Source organism: Semicossyphus pulcher, unplaced genomic scaffold (genome assembly GCF_022749685.1).
Source record: "Semicossyphus pulcher isolate SPU_LCO1_2020_fin unplaced genomic scaffold, fSemPul1.0.p SCAF_5, whole genome shotgun sequence".
Classification (NCBI taxonomy): domain Eukaryota; kingdom Metazoa; phylum Chordata; class Actinopteri; order Labriformes; family Labridae; genus Semicossyphus; species Semicossyphus pulcher.
Genome location: NW_027211726.1, coordinates 22,572,219 through 22,589,946, shown reverse-complemented (window position 1 = coordinate 22,589,946; position 17,728 = coordinate 22,572,219). Strand labels below are relative to the sequence as shown.

At 43.3% G+C, this 17,728-nt stretch overlaps 1 protein-coding gene across 1 annotated transcript in view; it reads right to left on the bottom strand.

The window, feature by feature from the left end:
- Positions 1-2,203: 2,203 nt before the first annotated feature.
- trim71 (tripartite motif containing 71, E3 ubiquitin protein ligase) overlaps positions 2,204-17,728 on the bottom strand; it is a 28,348-nt gene continuing 12,823 nt past the window's right edge. The window contains exons 3-8 of the mRNA XM_069682008.1: positions 13,921-14,088; positions 8,443-8,577; positions 4,642-4,884; positions 3,930-4,427; positions 3,179-3,319; positions 2,204-3,014 (exon numbers count right to left, since the gene is read on the bottom strand). Coding sequence (XP_069538109.1) covers positions 2,442-3,014; positions 3,179-3,319; positions 3,930-4,427; positions 4,642-4,884; positions 8,443-8,577; positions 13,921-14,088 — 1,758 coding nt within the window. The 3' untranslated portion in view covers positions 2,204-2,441. The remainder of the gene's footprint in view (positions 3,015-3,178; positions 3,320-3,929; positions 4,428-4,641; positions 4,885-8,442; positions 8,578-13,920; positions 14,089-17,728) is intronic.

Sequence of the window (17,728 nt, the reverse complement as noted above, 5' to 3'; positions counted from 1 at the left end):
GGTTGGAAGATGGAGCGATGACCGTAATACAAATTAAAACAGTACCATGATCTTTGGTCCAAGAGCTATGGGACATGTACTGTACTTTAACACAAGATGATTCAAAGAATGAGGTATATTGGTTATGCATAAATATATGACAAGGTATGCTAAAATACAAGAGTGAAAATGAGGTACTCAGAATGGGTAACAAGTCGAGGTATTTGAATGTTTAAATGCACAGCAGCCATGAGCGACTTATTTGAGGTATTCAGCAGTTGAGGTAAAATGACTGTCGAGGTTCAGGATATCTGAGATATGACAATGTAAATCCTGATCATGTGCAGACGGGCCCTCTCCTCAGAGGCGAGAGTCAGTCAGTAAATCTTTACATAAGTCCCCAAGGTTCTTTGCTAGGCTAAGGAAGTGGCTAACAGAACCTTAATTGTCTAGTGCTTCCAGTGGGACACAGATTGAAACATGGGCAGGGGGGTTCAAAACCCCACAATGCTTCACTACAAAGGGTTATTATCTCTAGGTTTCTATGCTGATTATATTGGGATACAAAAGTTAAGGGGAGATGCTACTTGGATTCTATGGGCTGTCTAATAATGACATTAACGGGGCATTGTTTGATGGGCAGAGGCAATAAATGCAAAAGGAAGGGGGGGGGGTCTCTTTGGTGCGTGTATCTTCTGTTCTCTACACAAAAAAAAAGGATCTTTCAAAACCAGCTTCACCAAGAAGAGCCTTGGTTTCAGCCAGGTGTGAGAGTACTCAAGCACAATATACTGTGACTAAAGCACACTTTAATCTTCTAAGCCTGGACACGGCTTTGGACTCAACTGCATGACTTTTATTAAATTTTCACTATTGGGCGACAATGCTTATTAAAGAAAATGATTTCAAAGAGGACTTTTAGTTTCTTAAATTGCCAAATCTACAGTTAGCCACTGTGCAGAAATTCTAACTTTGGTTGACTCCAATAGTTGTTCTTTAGACCTCCATCTTTAGAGGAATCGGTCTACTAGCGCTCAATCTGGAGAGGTCTCCTCATCTCCTGGAATCAATAAATAGGGCAGGGCTTCTTCGTGATCAGGCCCTCTCATTGGACTGGACTCAATCCTCAGCCCCAGGAGCCAAAGCAAGTGGCTTTCAACCACAGGCTAAATCCAAAGGATTTTAATGTTAGGTGTCTTTCATGTGATGTCATTAACGTCCTCTGGACAGCCAAATTAGGTGTCTACTTGTGAGGCTTTTGTCACACAGCATGCCTCACCAAAAAGGTGTCAATTAAATGATTAAATCTCTACATTAAGATCACTAATAGATCTAGATCTTGGAAAATCCATCTCCAAAATCCTTTGGTGGGTTTGAAGGAGGTGCTGCTCTCCTTGCATTCTAATCCTTGCATCATAGTTGTTCATGCTGACTGGATAGCAACGACACAGGTTGTCTTTGTTTATCAAAAACATTAGTTCATCCAGTCTCGTGAGACATCCAAACACTTTGGATGATTTTATGAGAGGGATTATCTTAGGAATCATTTCAGGGATCATTTTTCTTGTCAAATAAATTCATCAAATCGTTATAAACTAGTAAAGCTATAGGGAGAGTCAGAAAAGTAATGAGTCGTACTAAGACCTGAGCTAATTTTAATTCTATCAAGTTTGGCATCGCTTCGGGCACTCTTCTTAGGCTATCATGACACTAAGAACTCCAAAAAGCCACAAAGAGACAAGGGTCGATGCATAAGCAAAACACTAGGGAGCCTAAAAACGTGGAAAGGACACTATTGTACCCTTGTTTCCTCTCCGAGCGAAGCCCTCTACAGAGAATAAATCATGCAGCCTCTACAGCGATCTGAGTATTGTCTCAGCAACAACATTCAGGAGGTTCACTTTAACTCATATTTCAAAATGCACAGCAAGAATTCCATTAATCCTGTGCAAATATCAACTCAACAGTCCATTATTTTATGTCTCTCTTAAATAACAAAGTATAGAGGTAGACTTTTCTTCTTTGTAAAACTTCACGGACTAAAACCTCTGCTCAGTGACTATGAGTACATTCATAAAGAGCTAAATGAGGTAGGTATGGAGCAGAGGGTACAAGATTTCAAGAAAAGTGAGAAAATCCCTGAGATGGAGACTTAAGGAGAGCGTACAGAGAGGATTCAGAGCAGCGGAGACTGAGGAAGGGAAATATGGCTCTTTTTCTACTGATTATCAATTTGTAGAGGTCCCCTTTGTCATACATACCACAGATATCTGATTGGGAGAAGATTAATGCAAATGAAAAAAAAAAAAATCATATACAGTTTTAATTTCCCTTCACTTCAACATGCTTTCAATCCTCTCTGAGCTCTCCTCCGGTTGTGTCTGTTGATTCATTCTCTCTCCTCCATTTCCTTCATCTAAAAAACTGCAAAAGGGCAAACGGAGGGAGAGAATACACTTTTTTTAGAACTTGAGGATGCGATTATTTCCAAAGTCAATGACCACAATGACTCCGTCAGGCGTCACAGCCACACCAGAGGGGCGATCCATCTGTCCAAAGCCACTCCCCTGTGTGCCAAATTTGCATAAGAAGTTTCCATTGGGCTCGAACACTTGGACTCGGTGGTTGCGGGAGTCGGCTACGATGATGCGGTTCTCCTGGTCCACTGCGACACCCTGGGGCCGCAGAAACTGCCCGTTGCCGGTGCCCTCGGAGCCCAGGAAGCGAGCCGACTGGCAGTCGGGCCGGATGACGAGCAGCCGGTGGTTGTTGAAGTCGGTCACCACCAGGTGGTCTTCGTGGTTAAAGGCCACTCCTCTAGGAGAGTCAAAGTGTTTCCACAGGGCCCCTTCAAAGCCGTACTTGTTGAGGAAGGAGCCGTCCGGGGCAAAGAGCTGCACGCGATGGTTCCTGGTGTCTGAGACCAGGATCTTACCCTCAGAGTTGACAGCCACATCCCAGGGATAGTTGAACTGCCCGTTCTTGGTACCCTTTTCCCCAAACTTTAGCAGGAACTGGCCCTCAAAAGTAAACACCTGTCAGACAAAACAAATGTCTTAGGGCCCAGCATGAAAACATCGGCAGTACAGAGAGAGTAAACATGAGGAGCTGCGTGTTTATATTTGTGTACACTAGTTTTTGCCTACACATTTCACATATTTATAAATGTTTGTGCTTGTGTCTAAGTGGTGGTTCATACCTGCACACGGTGATTGTCCTTATCAGCCACAATGATTCGTCTCTGACTGTCACATGCGACCCCCGCGGGACGATCAAACTGACCAGGGCGAGAACCCAGAGAGCCAAACTTATGGTGGAAGGCACCACAAGGCTTGAATATCTGAAGGGAAGGAACAAAAACAATTATTGATTCTAGTTCATTGTTACAACATGACTTACTCTGTTCCAGCTCTCCTGTAAAGCTCTAAACTCTAACTGTGAGCAACTCAGACTCTGTACACGCACTCTAGAGTATACACAGCTTATGTTTTTATCAAGCAAAGAAACACACAGATGTGAAAACATCTCAAGTGTGTATTAAGTGTTCAGAGTCCTCCTGACACTGCTATTTGTTCTATGAAATATGGTGATATTATCAGGTTTTTAAATGTTATCATTTCATCCATAATAAAAAAGTTTAGTGACAAAACACCATCGTATTGAGTGTGTCTGCAAGGGGGGTAGTTTGAGGAAATAAGCGTCACTTTTAGCATAAAAATCAACAGTTTAAGGATAGCATGACCTTCTCTGTGAATGGCAACTTAAACATAAGCAGTCTAAGGGCAGTTTAGTGCAGATTATTTACTTGTAATGGCTACGTTGTTTTTAATCTATAAACAATAATGTTTGACAACTGCAAAAAGTAGAGAATTAAGCTTTAAGTAACAACCAACATGCTGACCATTGTTTGTCTCTCACAGAGCTGCAAAAAAGAAGACATCATGCTCTACCTGAATGCGGTTGTTGCTCCGATCAGCCACCACCACGTATCCCTCCTTGTCCACGCTAATGCCCCAGGGACGACACAGCTGACCATCTCCCTCCCCCTCGCACCCAAAGGATGACACTTGGGAGCCCAGGGCGCCGTAGCTCCGCCCTGATTTGACGATCACCTTGAAGGGGCTTCCCTGGATATGCTGGTTACACACCAACACAGACACGAGGTGCTCCCCTTCAAATTTAGGCAGGTAGCTGACGCTGTAAGAGCCATTCTGGTGGTCCGTAACCTCAGCTGCAGACAGGTTACCATCAGTGACCGACATGACGATGGCAGACACTGTGTCCCCGCCGGAAAGGCGTGGCTCTCCGTCATGGTCATATCCAATCACAGTAAAGGAGGCAGGCTTGCCACGGAGTGCACTTTTTAGACCCTCACCATGGGCTTTGGTGACTGGGGCGAATGCTCCGCTGCTGATAAGGCCCATGGACTGGACGGCTATGTAGAGAGCCTGTGGAAACCAAGATGGAAAACATTAAAGAGTTTGTTTAAGGTTAACTTGTGAAATTTGAATAGATGTATATAATCCCCAACGTTAAGCAGCCATAGCACAACTACTACAACTATTAATATTTCATGAGGCTCAGTAAACAAAGATTTCATAGTGTTTAAACCCATCTGAACTTTGGGTGTTTCTTTATGACTTATAGGTTCTGAGTGCCTACCTGGTCTGGAGGTGTGAACATGAAGCGGTCATCCTCTTGCGGCTGCAGCAAACCTCTCAAAGCCTTTAGCTCGTGGATCTGCGTGAGCATCCGCTCTCTGGCCAGAAGCACGTCGAGGTGGCGGCCCTCATCCAGCACCTGGCTCACAGCAGCGATGGTGCTGTCCAACTTGGTCAGACTCTGGTGCAGTTTCTCTACCTGCAGGTACAGAGACTTGGCCTTCACCTGACGGATCTTTTCCACCTGACAGGAGACAGAACCAGAGAAGACAATGTTTAACGTCACCAATAAACAGCATAAAAAGCATCACAGAGGTTGATTGATGAAAAATAAAAATATTAAATATGGTGTTTAATCTGGAAAGGCAATGTTGGCTAAGAGCACTCAAACTGAATGACACAACCAGATAAAGTTTAGAAAAAAACCCTTTGATGTTGTTGGATACATTGTAATTACCTTGTAATTGCTTCTAGATATAGATCACTTTTTAAGTGATGATTAACCTCATTAGTAACCTCTTTTTGCACATATGACAAAAAATGAATGTGGAATTAAACAGACAACAATGTAATCAATTCCGTCATACCAAACACTGCTACTACCAGGTCTGCCCACAAGATGGCAGCAATGTGCTGACCATGCAGCGTCTGCTCTAGTCAGGAGTAAGGAGAACATGTGGGTGACATGCAGCTGGTTGCCTGTATACAGATGTGTAAATGACTCCAAGTCCGGTTGCTGGTGAAGTGAAGCAGCATGAGGTAGCAGAGGGAGTTACCGGAGATTTAATTTATATTATAAAATGTATGACATAAGAATGATGGGCATTTAAGGGAAACTATGCATTACTGACTCCAGTGTTAAATTGAAATTATATTCCACTGACAAAATGTAGATAATTTGTAATTAAGTCAAAAACTATTTTTGCTTCAAATTACATTTATTTGTGTAATAACTATTAAAATCTCTTAAATCTTCATGATAATGTGGATGTTATCTTTACTGGGGAGTTCATTTTGCAACTGAAAAAACGCAGCTGTTGTGGTTTAAATAAGATAACATAATGCATAGTGAATATTTTTCACTGAGATAAGGCATCAGGGGCAGACAAGGCTAAAAACAGTACCAAAGTGGAACTGGGAGGCAATTATGAAGCTTATCATAGTACAAAGTTTTAGGGTCACCTAACCGCAACACATTTCTGTTGCTTTCAGAAGACAGATAAAGTTACAGTGCAGGCAAGAAAGCTTTGAAGAGGGTGATAGAACTTGAGAGGCGGGGATCGGGCTCTTACTTACCGTTAACTAACAAAAGGAGTAAAACACAATAGCCTGACTGCTTCTATAGTTAGAAGGACTTCTGATAGTGGGGAAGGACACTGAAAGAAACAAAGAATCCAAAAGAGTGGGGGCTTTTGTTCATCCTTGGCATAAGTGGAACTGCAATTTGCATCTGTGAGACTAGAGTTACACTTTATAGTCACTGAGGACAAAGACCCAAGTTACGCTCTCTGATGGACAGATGACTGGTTTAAGTTCCTCACATGAAAACACTCCAAGCAGAGTTGGTATGTAAAGTGCCTTTCACACACGCACTGAACGTATCCAGACATTACCCCAGAGTTAGAGCAGAAACGGGTTGCTACCAAGAGGGAGACCGTGATGTTTTCTTTGATGTAACAACTACTTATAAAGTTACAACCTCACATTCACACAATAACTTTGTCTAGACACACCCAGACTCACATTCAGAGCTTTCAAGTCACATGTTTAACCCATGAGTCACATTTCACTTTTCTGTCACAATCCCACAACCATGAATCCCTCTGCTTCTCTACTACCTCTACTCCTGACAACACTGTCAGCATAGCTGACATCAACGCTGCCTAACAGAACAGGAAGCGTAGCAAATCTCTGTCTTGTATGACTTGGAAGTTGTTCACTTCATCATGAAAATTTTTCACATCTGAAATGAGGAAAGCATAGGAGCAGAGCTTGCAGAAGGTGGCAGGTAAATAAAGTGCAAGAGATAAATTTCCTTGACGCTGTGTCATGAAAGCCGCTCAGCATTTAGATTTCCTGACTTCCACGAATGCATCATTCAACGAACGAGCATTTTAAAAGTTGTTTTCTTCTCTTGAGGACAGACCTGACAAAGCTTCATGTTTACTTTTTACAAATCTGCATCATGATATTGAAATTTTGGCAAAGGTAAGACCCGGTAATTAAAGTCTTGACTGGAAGTCGTTTATCACTAACCGCTGGCTAGACGCCCAACATGTTCACCGTTGTCCCCAGAGGCTATATCATCGTCAGACTACAGCCAATGGGATCAGAGATTGCCCAGGCAGTGATGCAGTTTTGTTGAGCAATAACAATATTAGTTTGGTTTATAATAAAATGCAACAGAGAACAAGTACATGTTGGAGGATGTAACCAGCTAATGTTTTCCATCATTGCTTGACAAATGACTCAATTGACCAATCAATTGTTAAAAATGACAAACTTATATAACATGACAGCCTCCTACCACCTCAATTTCCAGAAAATTTCAAGACAGCTCCTGAAATGTTCCACAGTTGTCGTTTCACACATGCCCCTCACAGCGGGTCCCTGTCAGACGGTGGTGTATGTGTGTGTGTGTGTCTGTGTGCGTGTGTGTGTATGTAAAAAGTACGCTGCCTCGCAGTCCTTGCAGCAGGCAAAAACAATATCGGCATCGGCCTCACAGCCAGAAGCTCCCAAATCTCATCTTTGCTGCTGTCGTCTTGTGAATGATCCTTCTTCTTTAACTTCGGATGTTCTAATCATCCTGTTATACCGGTATGCCGCTCTTCTGGTTTTGCACCAGTCGCATGGTATAAACGCCATAACTCCACCCACTTGCTCATGGTGAATGTAACCGATTATTACCTGCCGCGTTCACACATGCAGCCCACCCGGACAATGTGCAGTGCATGTGTGACAGGAGCTATAGAGGCAAATCATTTATATTCACGAAACGTGTAATAATCTGTCAGTTACTGTATGTGGGTGTGCTGTGGCTGCCTGTAATGACTTTATCGGGTCAGGGATAAAGAGTGAGCCCTGTAGCAGTGTAAAAAGGATTAAAGGGGGAACATGAGTAAGTGAAAACCATCTCTTGACACTTTGACCTGCGCACACACTTACACACACGAGAACTGGAAGATCTGAGGCAGTGAGACACAGCTCAGTTTTTTACGATGTCATTGAGCCCTCTCTCAGGAAAAAGTGGAGAAACAAGAGTTTAGGTAGAGCGCTGGGTGTTCTGCTAAATTATCACTTCTGATTTTTCAAGCCCAGGACACTAAACGTGCACATGTACACATTAAAGTCTCTGGCTTCAGCTGTAATTGATATGATGCAGCTTTTGTGTGTGTGTGTGTTTGTATAAGAGGCTTGACTGGCACAATAGCATGTACTGTATGTAGTACAGTCCCTTTTTATGTGGTTAATTCATTTAAGGGTTAGGGATTTGGAGTCACAGGTTTAGCCAGGGGTGAGGGGCCTCAGGGATGAGGGTTCTTTCACCCAAGACCCACTCGTTCTCTGGGTAACTTTAAACCAGGGAGGCCCGGGCAGAGGGTTTCTGAAGTGCAGACCAAAGTACCAGGTTTTGTTTAACAAGTTTAATTAGCCCAAGACATTATACACTCTGCTAGGGCACACAGTTTGGACTGCAGACTGCTGGTATGGGGTGTTGGTATGGATGAGGATGTAGGGTCTTTGTTAGAGAATTCACCTTTTTCTCACTCTTCCCACAGTCCAAAAGGAAGCAACTCACCTTCCACAGCAGTTCACACTCCCTCTCCTCCAGCGCTTTCTTGTGTCGGAGGACGAGGGCCTTCACTTCAGTCTGCACCACCTTTGCTTTGATCTCCACCTGCTCTGCCATGGCCTGGACCTTCTCCATGCTCAGCTGGGGAAACAAAGCACCATGATGTGATCTTACTGATGTGACATAATACTCACGCCTACAGTAAATTGATTAAGAATTCAACTGAGTTTTGAGAATGACCATTTCTGACAAAAAACTGACAGACAGAAAATTAAACAAATTAGTTGAAAAGGGCTCTGCAACTCTGTGAAAGGACTGGACGGGGTTGTTTAAATGCCCTAAAGCACATCATTGTCTGGTCTGTTTTATTACTCAGATGGGATTCAGATGACCCCCAGCAACAGGATGCAGAGGATCAGGAAACATTAAAAGAGAGGACACTGTATGTGACATCTTCCTGGCAAGTCAATGCACGAACACCTGATCTGGTTGCGTGATCTAGTTCTTTGTCATGTTTGGTGGCTTCTTTTGAGAGGAAAAGGAAACACAGGTCAGGAATAGGAAGTCACTTCACACAGCGCAGAATGATGCACATCCTGCTGGCCCGAACCCCAACTCACTCCTGATATTTAAAGTCTGCCTGATGAAAGTAGAAGTCCTACATCAGACACAGTTTCCCCTAACAGTGCATTATCAAAGCTTCATTATCCAAGTGTCTCAGTGTGAGAAGAGCGTGCTCCATTAGATTGTTGCACTTTCATACTTTGATTCTTTATTCAAATCAGGGTTTACGTAAAAAAAAAAATCTGTGTCCAGGTCCACAAGTCCTGGAAGCTTCACTGTTCCGGACCAATGGGTGAAATTAAGGTCAAATATTATCTGCATTTATTTATCTTAAAAACAATTGATAGGCAGGCTATATCAAGGGCATAGAATTAGGTAGGGAAATTACTGACTTGTCCCTACAATAATCTTTTCCAAAAAGTAATATATGATACACGTAATGTTGCACTTTTAACCTGCAGAGGAGTTGTGCATGAGGCAGCAATCACTCACTGTAAACAAGGACTCCGTCTACAGTTCACAGGAGTCGAGTGCATCAGCTGGGCGTAAAGAAAATAGGTCTCCTACATCCGACTTAGCTATTACCAACTTCATGATTTGAATTTATACCGAGTGCACCGAGCCTAACTGACACCGGTCGAAGCTGCGCCCGGTCTTATGATGCGGGTCCACGTGAACACTCGAAAAGCGGTGACTGTTACCAAGCAACACACATCTCCACTTGCTAACTTTTCTCATCAAATTATTGACATAAGATATGGATAACAAAACAAGTAAAGAAAAATACATTTTACGGATAATGAAATGAGGAAACATTTATCATGTCTCGATCGGTGTTCTGAAAGGCCCTACTGCCACAAAATCTGAGCTCCATGAGCACCTGTAGGGTGGGGACCGCACCGCGTTTCTGCCCGACGCATGCCGTAGCTGAGGGGAGAGCTCTTTAATTTATCCAAACAGGAACAAAAACGAAACCTTTTGATCAACTTGCTTACTATTTCACTGAAATCCCTGATGAGGACTTCGCAGGCCTGGAGTAATTCAAGCCTCCATAGCCGCGAAGCGCTGTCATCACAGCGCTGGCATCTCATGCGATTGTGGCATCGATGACAAGGGCTGGTACTGCTGACTCGTCCTTGTCGGTAATTCCTTTTCCAAAATGACCAATAACGGGTTGGATGGCTGGTTTAGCATATTTCTGAAGTGCTGATGGGACGGAGGTGTAATGAATCAGTGATATTCTTATTGTTGAAAATGTATTTTCACCGGACATTATGACCGGGGGATTCTGAATATGTCTGATAGATTTTAGCGGTGAAAAACAATAATTACCGGATAACGGAAACTCTGATTCAAACATTGATTTATTTAAATCTTTGCATTAAGGAAAAAATGGAACGTATGGAAAATGGTGCTGTATCTTTTTACCCCTCTAACTGTACAGAATGGCATTACACAATCAGGACTTTAGGACAATGGAAGGAGGATGACACGTTTCTTGATCAGTAGAGGCACTGAAAAGCAACTGTATGGTATAAACTTGAAAGACTCCCCCTTAAAAAGCTTCTATCTTTTACAACTCAGAATTTGGGCTAATTGCACATTTTCCTCTTCCTTTATCCGGCCCTTCCTCTGGCTTTTTCTGGGAGGTCACAGGGTGGACCAGACCTCACAGGCACGAAGGGGAGGTGGGATAAGGCTTCCTTTGTGATATCGACCACTGGGATCAAAGGTCGCCTAAACCTCTACAGGTTGTGATCTGCAACCTCTGTCTTAAGACACACACCACCCACCCCCACTGCACCCCTGCAAGAACAAAGCCTGGCAGCAGGGTCCTTTTCTCTTTAGCTGGGCCATTTGAGATGGGCAGCTAAAGGGTCAGCTAAATCAGGCCCCAAGAGAGGGAACAGCAGGCTGGAAGAATCAGGGAGGACTTTTGAAGAAAAAAGGCTCCATCTTTCTCCAGTTGTCTTTATGTTATCCTGTAATTATAAAATGCTATTTTTTCTTCTCTATTTCTTCATTCATTCTCTCTTTTTTTCATTCTCCTCTGAGCTGGACTGATGGAAAGAGAAAAATAATCTGTCTCTTTTTTCATTCTTTTCAATCTGCATATTCTGACTTCTGCTTCTTGGATCTCCCTCTCCTTCGATGTGTCTCCATCTTTTCTCTTTCCATCATTCCCTTAACATTCCCAGAAGAGCACAGCTTGGAACACAAAGAGGGTCAAACTGACCAATCAAACCACGGAGCCAAAGAGCTCTGGCCAACCAGGAGGTCACAAGTCCGGGGTCAGGGGTCAGGGATGATAATGGGTGTGGAGTGGGCGGAAATTTCCTACCTCGGGGGACATGAGCGTGTGGTGTGGTGTGGCGTGTGTGTGTGTGCATGTGTTTACATATTATCTGGCGTCAGCATTTACTGCCATGGTGACCTGGGACCAAATGGACAAACACACACCAAACAGCACAACGTATTGCCAGATGGTAGGCGGTGTTTCTTGTGACTCAGCAGTACAGATCCCGGTGCTTTTCATTAGATAAGTGAGAGGCGTTGTTGACTCATCGGTAAAGAAAAGAGAGTGCTGTGTTACCTGGCTTTAGTTTAAAGTCTGCCTTTAATTAGGAAGATCTATGTTGTGAATCTGGGAATTTGCAGAACACCCAGAGTGACACAAGCACCCATTCTTTAAAGTACAAATGGTGAACCAGCAACACAAAGGTCAAGCTCTGCTGAGGAGATAGTACATGCCAGTGTGTCACATGACCTTAGTGGAACAGCTAGTGTTTCATGTTTCAGGAGAGTCTTTACCAAGGTTATAACATTACGCCACCTCTCAAGACCATCAGGCAAACACTAGTGAGTGACCTATCCTGTTCCCCCTTTAAGTCGTAGTTTCCACATATAGCTAACAGGCAAGTTGGACTTGCTTTCTTGTAAACAAGGATATGTCAATCTTACTTTTCCTCGAGGAGGTGAATTGTCTAGTCTATATCATGATAAAAAAACATAACAGAAAGGTCCAAATTTTCTTATGGCTTGATGTATCCAAGCAATAGTCTGTAACTCAAAAATATAAAGCTTTACAATGATAAAAGATAAAGGGTTTCTACTCCAATTTAGAGGCAGAGCCCTATGATGCTAATGTCAGACTGTCAGTTTGTCCTCCTCTTTGGTGTGAATCATAGACTGTATAAAAATATGGACGACATGACAGCTCCCTAAAAGTGAAGCCAAAACATTTGGAGCGCCCCCTGCTGATTGGCTGTAGTATAGGTCATACAGCCTGCCTCCTCCATGTTAACAGGAGGGACAAACTATAAAATCCAAATACACGCCAGATAATTTTTTCTCAAACATGGTTTCTGTCATTATAGTTAGTTCTTATCATGCTGATTTATGTCCAAGTGTTCATTTTTCTGATAAGTTTAGTTTTAATTAGTTATTTGATACGCCGGCATGCAGGATCTTTGCTGTTTTTTCGGTAAGTAAACTGTGTGTGTTTTGGTTAGTGGAAGTGGCTATGGCCACTTCACCCGCCGATCTCTACTGCGCAGTCTCTGGCTCCAAATGACATCACCATCGCAAGATGGCAGCGCCTATCATGGGGGCTATTTGGGCATCATTTTCGTACAATGGGAGCAGATGGAGGCGTCATCCATCTATACAGCCATTAGTCTGAACAGGAACATTAATTTTTATCAAACTGTTTCCTTACTGCGCTAAGTAGCAAATGCCGAGCATTGTTAGCATTTCCTGCTAAACATTAGCATTCAGTACTTTCACTGCGAGCATGTTAGGATGCTGCTGTTCATATTTACCTTAAAGCATCTCTGTGCCAGATAACGGACTCACAGAGCCAACAGAACAGCTCTTACTCTAGCTCTTTGATAAATTACTTTATATAAATAATCACTTTCCAAAATAGGCTGCAATCAAATTTCTACTGATCAATTGTTTCTCCACAATTGAAAACCGATCTCTTCAGATCAGGGAATGCAACTTGAGGTGCTTTTGGGCACAGGCAAAGAAGAAAGAAAGTCAGTTAGGCAGTTTTAAAACAGCATTTGAAACCTCTCATCCTTTCTAAACTTGTACACTTTTCATTGTTTGAGCTGCAATCAAAGGGGAAGCTATAATTATGTAAATGAAAAGAGGCTGTTGTTTGGGGGTGAGAGTAAGAGATGGTGGGGAGAGTGAGGGAGTGAGTGAATAGGGGGAGGGCAAAGTGTTCCAATTCTTTAACAGAGGAGGGGAGTTCCTTTCTCTGAAATCCTTTAAATACCTCATCCACCCTCCCCCAGCCTCCTCTCCACTCCTCCTCCCCTTTGACCTTCAGCCCTGCCCCCACCAGACCTCACCCCATGTGACCCACCCCCTTTCATGGCCAGCTGGACACCTCTAACCCCAGGCTTCCCAGCAGGCCAGGACTGGTCACTCTCAAACACATTCAAGCTGATCATCTCTAATAGTTGGTTTCTCTGTGCAAAGGGACGATGGAGAGACACAGCTGCTCTCCTCAGCTTCTCCTCCGTCCCTCTAGGAGATGGATGAGGGTGGGTTGGTGTGGTTTGACCTTCATAAGGATGGTCTTTTTTTGTCAGACCTTGGAGAATTGGGCAGAATTGCTCTTTGCTTTGTTTGGTTAAGACTGAAATCAGTTTGACCTATTAAAGTCCGGGGAGTGATGCAGAACCACTTTCTTTTGATGTATTATAAAGACAGCTGGCCAATAGATCATTCTCTGATACACTTTACAACCCCTCGCATTAAGTCAAAAGACAAGTAGAGGTGTTTTATGTTTGCCTCAATAGTACTGCCTTCGTTCCAGATTCACCCAGTAGAGCCAACACACAAGCAAATAAATTACTGAAGCATATTTTCTCTCTGTAAATGTGTCTGTCTGCGTTCCTGTCTCACCTGCACAGCCTGTCGTCCCTGCTGTGCATCTGACAGCAGCTGGATGGTGATGGCCCTGCAGTCCTGTACGGCGTCTTGTAGATAAACGAAGGTGTGGCCCATGTGACGGCCCACGCTGCACTCCCTGCAGATAGGCACAGAGCAGGTTTCACAGAAGAAGAGAAACACCTGAAAACAAACAAACAGAGAGACAGACAAATTAGTTTGGTTTTCAAAATAGTACAAACTGAAACTGCAGCTGCTGTTTATAAATGACTTCTTAAAACCTTACCAACAAATAGACAATTACACAAATGTATAATGTTTGTGTACAGGTCCTCATTTACTTTGATTTGGGGTCAGTTTGGTATGTGTTTGGTGAAGCATGGACTTTTCAAGATTGCATTTGGTAAGTTGTAGATGCCTCTGTTAGACCCTCAAAAATGACTGTTTTGAGATAATGGTCAATGTGTTTTCAAAACAGATACAGAGGTACATCGGTCATTAGCCCTTTTTACACTGCGATTCCGCCTCAGCACCGTAACAAAGCTTAATTGTTATGCAGCTTTTGCCATTTTACATTGGACTAAGCAATGCAGCTGTAAAGCCGCTCCAGTTTGTGTTTTTACAGCTCTCTGGCGTCGCAGAAGCAGAACGTGTGTGATGTGGAAACAAACAGCACGTGCTTCAAATACACACAAATGGCGCTGTTCCGCCCTTGCCAGCTCCGCTGTTTACACAGACACCATTTTGCCTACCTGCGATGCCGGCGGAACGACTTCGCCTTACCATTCCACCTCTGTGCATTTTACATAGAAGACGGAACTTAACACAGGCGCAATAATCCCGCCTTGAACTGGCAGTGTCGCCTTGAAGGGGCTATTGTCCCACGCAGGACATAAGGAGAGGACGATGGATGTCTTTTATAGAAAACGCACAGAAGCAGAATGCTGGGGCGAAGTTGTTCCAACTTTGATCTGGCATAGGAAATAGTAACAGAGGGGAAGCGGCGTCAGTGTAAACTGCGGAGACGGCAGGGCAGAACAACTCCGTGTGTACGTAAAGTTTGCCCTGTTTGTTCACACCTTTTAGTTCCACAAACACGCACTGGGGCAGCTTTACGCTGCTGTTGCTTGGTTCAGTGTAAAATGGGAAAGGTGGCATAACTTTGTAATGGTGCTGTGGCGGAATTAGAATGTAAAAAGGGCTCCAGCTTTATGAACGCTGACGTGTTTTACAGTTGTGAGTCACCAATTGCTGACAATGAAATCAGACTGGCAGGATATTAAATGTATCACTAAGTTAAGAGTCATTCTCTACCCCCTCTCTCTCTCTCTCACACACACCCAAATCTAATTAATGAGAAAAGACCATGAATGATAACAAGTCATCCATATGCATGTGCTACCAGGGAGGCTCATTTAGGCCTCAACACCCCAGAGAGCTTCTCTGCTCCAAAACACGGAGCCAGAAGATGCACAGAAGGACAAAAGGCCACCAAGACTCAATCAATACTCATTTTGAACATTCTTCTAACATCTGAGGAGTCGAGCCATAAAGGGAAATTGGCAAAAGTATCATGCCTGTCTGCTTGGAAGTACAATTACAATTATCTCTATTTATTATATGTCAACATTCCTTAATTGTCTTACATAGAAATAAACATCTCTGATTGCTATATTGTATTAGCCCCTTTTATTTCTTGAGCAGAAATATCAATGATTGATGAAGCAAAAGCAGCATTGATGTTGGTTGATAGCGTCTCCTGGGATAAGAAAGGAAAAATGTCACTTAACCTTTGTTGCTAAAACCGAAGCTTTGCTTTAAGCCTCTTGTCTGAATGCTGATTATTTGTAATTGAAGGCTAATTAAATATGCACTGACCATCATATCCCAAAGAGACACCAGATCAATGGCCTCCAATAGCAGGAGACCTGAGTGGATGGGGAGGGGCCTGCAATCAATCCATCAATAATGACTGTTCCCTGGGGAGCGGCATAACCTAATGAGACCCCCCCTTCTCTGACTTCCTCCTCCTTTTTGCCCTCTCTTTAAGCTCCTGTTGGATCCTTTTCTCCTGCTCCTTTTCTTGCTGTCTCTCTTACTTCTGTCACTCATTGCCCTCCTCTCTTCTCTTGTCCTATCCCACCCCCATCCGCATCTCCTAAATTCCAAGGGGGCATGACACACAAAAGCTAGGAATGCAGCTGGGCTGGAGTGGAGGAGGAAGGTGGAGATGGAGGATGATGGACACATGGCTGAGGGACAGGCAGATTGATGGTGCCATGATATGTTGCATTGTTATGAGAGACTGACCCATAGCATCTCCAGGACTGAGATTAGCAGCACTCAGATCATCAAACCAAGCTGTTTAAATATTGACAAAAACATGATGAGTGGTTTCATGAACTGTAAATTTTTATAGCGAATGGAAAGTAGATCCTGACATGAAAATGCTGACTTGCTATTTGTGACATTTAGAGGTCTAGAACCCACTTAGGGAGAGGAGCCTTAAGAAGTCCTACGCAACAAATATGTAAGGTAACAATTGTGTCCCTACACTATTTTCAGAGGTCTCCAACATCTTCCACACATAATTTGATATAATATAGTATATGTACCTAATTTAAATGTCCTATGAGGAGTTTTAAGCTGTTGTGAAATACTGGGTATTGATGCCTCTATATGACCTACAAAAGCAAACGAGACCATCAGTGACAAGATTGACGGTTTCTATTTAGCAATTTTAATGCCTGCTATCGCTGCCATAGGGTCGGTGTCAGACGAGGCGATTAACAGCAAGTTGCCCAAATAACCTTGTTTACATGTTCCACAGAAAAGAAAGCAGGATGAGATTTTCTACCAGAATTCGCTGCTTGTGCATGTACAGGACATGTATGGCTGTAACGATTCTGAATTTATCAGAGTTCATGTTCTGCCACTGACATGGATTTTGCAATACTGTCAATACCGGGAAAAACACACGTTTTAGTTTTCGTACACACACGAGGGAGATTTACTTCCCCAAACGCTGATGACCCACGTAACATCCATAGCAGTTTTTTTCCACACATAGAACAGGAAAAGTCAGTTAGATATCACATTAGTGCAGCTTTTTATGAGGGCACAGAGTGAAATGACCGCTGTGCATGCTGAGTATGTGTGTCACCTGTCTGTAAACTGTAAACATGCGCCTGCGGGATGATTGAGGCAAACAGGCAGTTACGCAAGGTGGCTAAGTGTGTGAATTTCTGGCGGATTTAACACCGGCACCTCGTCCCGGTGCACGTTAACGCTGTGGCTACACACTCGGACCGTTCACGGAGCAGACTGTTTACTTTTAATGGCTACACCTGCAGCGCACACACAGCGTGAGGTTGTGTGTGTGCCGACAGAAAGTAGGCGACGCTAAGCTTCTTTTTTTTGTCAGCCCATAGACGGCTCACTGTTATTTGGACAAGATCAAGATCAGCAAAGAGATCAGACACCAAGATCGGCACAAAATAAAAGTTCCTTACAGTAGCTTTAGTATTACAACATTTCTTGTTCCGAATAATAGGTCATCTATTAGTAGCTCTACAGATTAGCCTCACACGGAAAAGAGGAGCCCCAACAGGACCCAACTTTTCAGCTTTAATTCCAGATCATTGCTTGTTCTTTCATTACTTTGGGGCTTGTGCCTGTTGCCATTATCCATCCAGCAAATCTGCAATAGTCATAATTAAGCCGAGAATTTATTTTCCATGTTCGTCTTTAAAACAAGAACAGTGTAAATGTTCTAAAAAACACAAAAATGTCTCCAACCCTTCGTTTGTTTGTCTTTCAAAAG